This window comes from Apaloderma vittatum, unplaced genomic scaffold, assembly GCF_000703405.1.
Source record: "Apaloderma vittatum isolate BGI_N311 unplaced genomic scaffold, ASM70340v1 scaffold7593, whole genome shotgun sequence".
Taxonomy (NCBI): domain Eukaryota; kingdom Metazoa; phylum Chordata; class Aves; order Trogoniformes; family Trogonidae; genus Apaloderma; species Apaloderma vittatum.
The window spans coordinates 1-2470 of NW_009707436.1; the positions used below are offsets into that span (position 1 = coordinate 1).

A 2470-nucleotide genomic window follows, 5' to 3' on the forward strand; every position below is an offset into this window, starting at 1 on the left:
CTTCAAAGAAGGCAGAGTCTGACTCCACCAATCTGTCTCTTGTTCCGCTTCCCTGACGCTCCCTAAGCTGCTCAACTTCTCTCAGCTCTGCCACCATACTGAGCAGGTCATCCACCTCTTCGCACTGGCACACAGCCGTTCTCAGAGCCGCTACCTGCTGCCAGCAACAGGCCCTGGCACTCTCTGCAGCCCATGACCTGGACAGCTGTATGTTTCTGTGGGAGCTCTGTCTGTGTTCCCACATCCATTTGGGTGAGTTTGGGCAAGATGGGTGCTTGCTTCTGGCTAGTTAGGCATTTTGCTTCCTAAGGCGCTTTGCTCCTGTCTGACTTTGGCCATTCAGCACACAGCTGACTTCCAAGTGTTTTGCAGTTCTATCCTCTGAAAATCTCTTTTCACATGTTATACTTGGACCGATTGGTAAAAACTACTTCATGACCGCTACCAGTCTAATCAGAATACTTCTGAGAGTCCAGGCTCCAGCATTTGGAATACTTGTGGAAACTTGAGTTGCACTCCTTCAAAAAAAGTTTTACCTATTGGATTTATTGCCATCTAGAGCAACTTATGCACTCTCTTATCAAGTTCAGTCTTTCTGAATCACGCTTCAAATGTCTGAAGCGTTTTCCTGCCTTACGACAGGTGTTACGCATGCACAAATCTTGCAAGACGAGATGAACTTATGTAGCTAGTTTTAAAAGGAAAAATTGCTTACTGCGCAGTTTTGTTCCTATAATTTTGGAAAATTTCCAAAAATAAAGAAATTAATGTTAGTGTGTCTTTACAAAAAAAGTTCAGAATGCTCTCTGAACTATAAGTTATGTGGCCACATTACTAATATCACAACCACATCAGTTTTGAGCATTACAGAGCAGTGAGGAAAAGATGGAAACTTGCCCCAGGACCCAATTCTTTGGACCTTTTGCAATTGGTCTTTCACTTGGAGATACACACAAACTGCAGGGGTACTACTTACACTGGCATATAATTTGGCTAATGGAGGTATGCCAAAAAACATCATTCCTTGGGATGAAGTTAGAAACACTGGAAAGGAGTGATGTTGTCACAAGTAAAGGGCAGAATCCAACAACAAAAGTTCAAATCCAGACATTTCTAACAAGCTTCTCTCAAGGCCTTAAGAAGGCTGCTGCTTATCCTTTTTGCAAGTTACCTTTTCCGGCTTCAAAAATTGAGACTCACATGTGGTATGAGCTTAATCTACTGGCAACCAATAAATTCTCAGGCTGTAAGATGTTGTGTTTAACAATTCTTATCACATACTCCAGAAACAAAAAGAAATATTTACCTTTCTTTTTAGGAAGAAACATGACAATAAGACAAGCCAATCCTCCCAGGAAGAGAAATGCACTCAGTGTTCGCTTCCGACCAAACCTGATGTGCAACGATAACAAAGCTTTATTCTGCATTAGATCTGTAGTTTGCAGAGCAACGAGTCCTCTAAATTCATGTCATGTTGTCTCTCAATTTGCAGTTGGAATTTCTGAATGCCATCTCCCACAAACACTTCCTCTCGCACTGTTTTTAAACAAGCTTCTACTGCGCTCTTAACAAAACGAGCAGCAAGAAGTCTTTGTGCAGTGGCTGACAATTTCTAGGATTTTGATTTGCTTTCCCACCATGTGGGCATATTTGTAAAGCTCCTCAGTAGACATGCCGAGAAGAGACTGGGAGATGAATTCTACAAAAAGGGGAAGACGCTGTCCAGAGCATCATGGCTCAGGAAAAGGCTAAACAGCCGAATGAACAGCTCGGCTTACACACTAGTGCACACAGCAACTATTACACGGAAGCACAGGGTAGTTTCAGTTGAGTTGTGACAGAACAGCGAGAACTGGGATTGCGAGACAGAGGTGGGAAGACTGCCATCGTGTGCTAGCGTGGAGTCAGCACAGCCAGGCTCGACTGAGGGAGGGCATCAGCCTCATCTCGGAGCCAAACTGAGGTCGCTCCTTAACGAAGCAAGCTACTGAGAACAAGTTAAACTGTTACCTGAAGTAAAGATATGTCAGTGGCACTTTCAAACTAGAAGCAGGAAGCCCCCACAACAGATAGAAGCTAGGAGATGCAATATGCAGGAAATCTATCTTTGAGAAAAAACTGTAACAAAACAAAAAACCGAACAAGTTGAAATACACTTCATACTTACCATTTTTGATTGATCAGGTAAATACAGATTGGGTACGCTGGGATTTCTATCAACCCTGAAAGGGCTAAATTGGCATAAATATTTCCACCTAGGTCACCCACATTAAGAGTAAGACCATAGTAAACCAAGCTGCATACAAACCTGCAAAAGAAAGAAAAACAGTAAAATCAGAGCTGCCACTTTGCCTGCCAAGTCAAAGCACTGGTCTGACATAATAGGCTATAAACTGCATTTAGTGTCTCAGAAGAATTTTTCTTTATAAGTGCTAAAATATTTCTTTATAAGTGCATGATGCTTTCTAGG

The 2470-nt window shown here is 42.4% G+C and overlaps 1 protein-coding gene across 1 annotated transcript in view; it reads right to left on the bottom strand.

Moving 5' to 3' along the window:
• Nucleotides 1-1306: 1306 nt before the first annotated feature.
• The window catches only part of LOC104271507 (solute carrier family 22 member 15), a gene marked incomplete at both ends in the record, with an annotated part of 13319 nt that continues 12155 nt past the window's right edge, over nucleotides 1307-2470 (bottom strand). Inside the window, 2 exons of the mRNA XM_009866191.1 lie at nucleotides 1307-1392; nucleotides 2168-2308. Of these exons, the coding sequence (XP_009864493.1) occupies nucleotides 1307-1392; nucleotides 2168-2308 (227 nt within the window). The remainder of the gene's footprint in view (nucleotides 1393-2167; nucleotides 2309-2470) is intronic.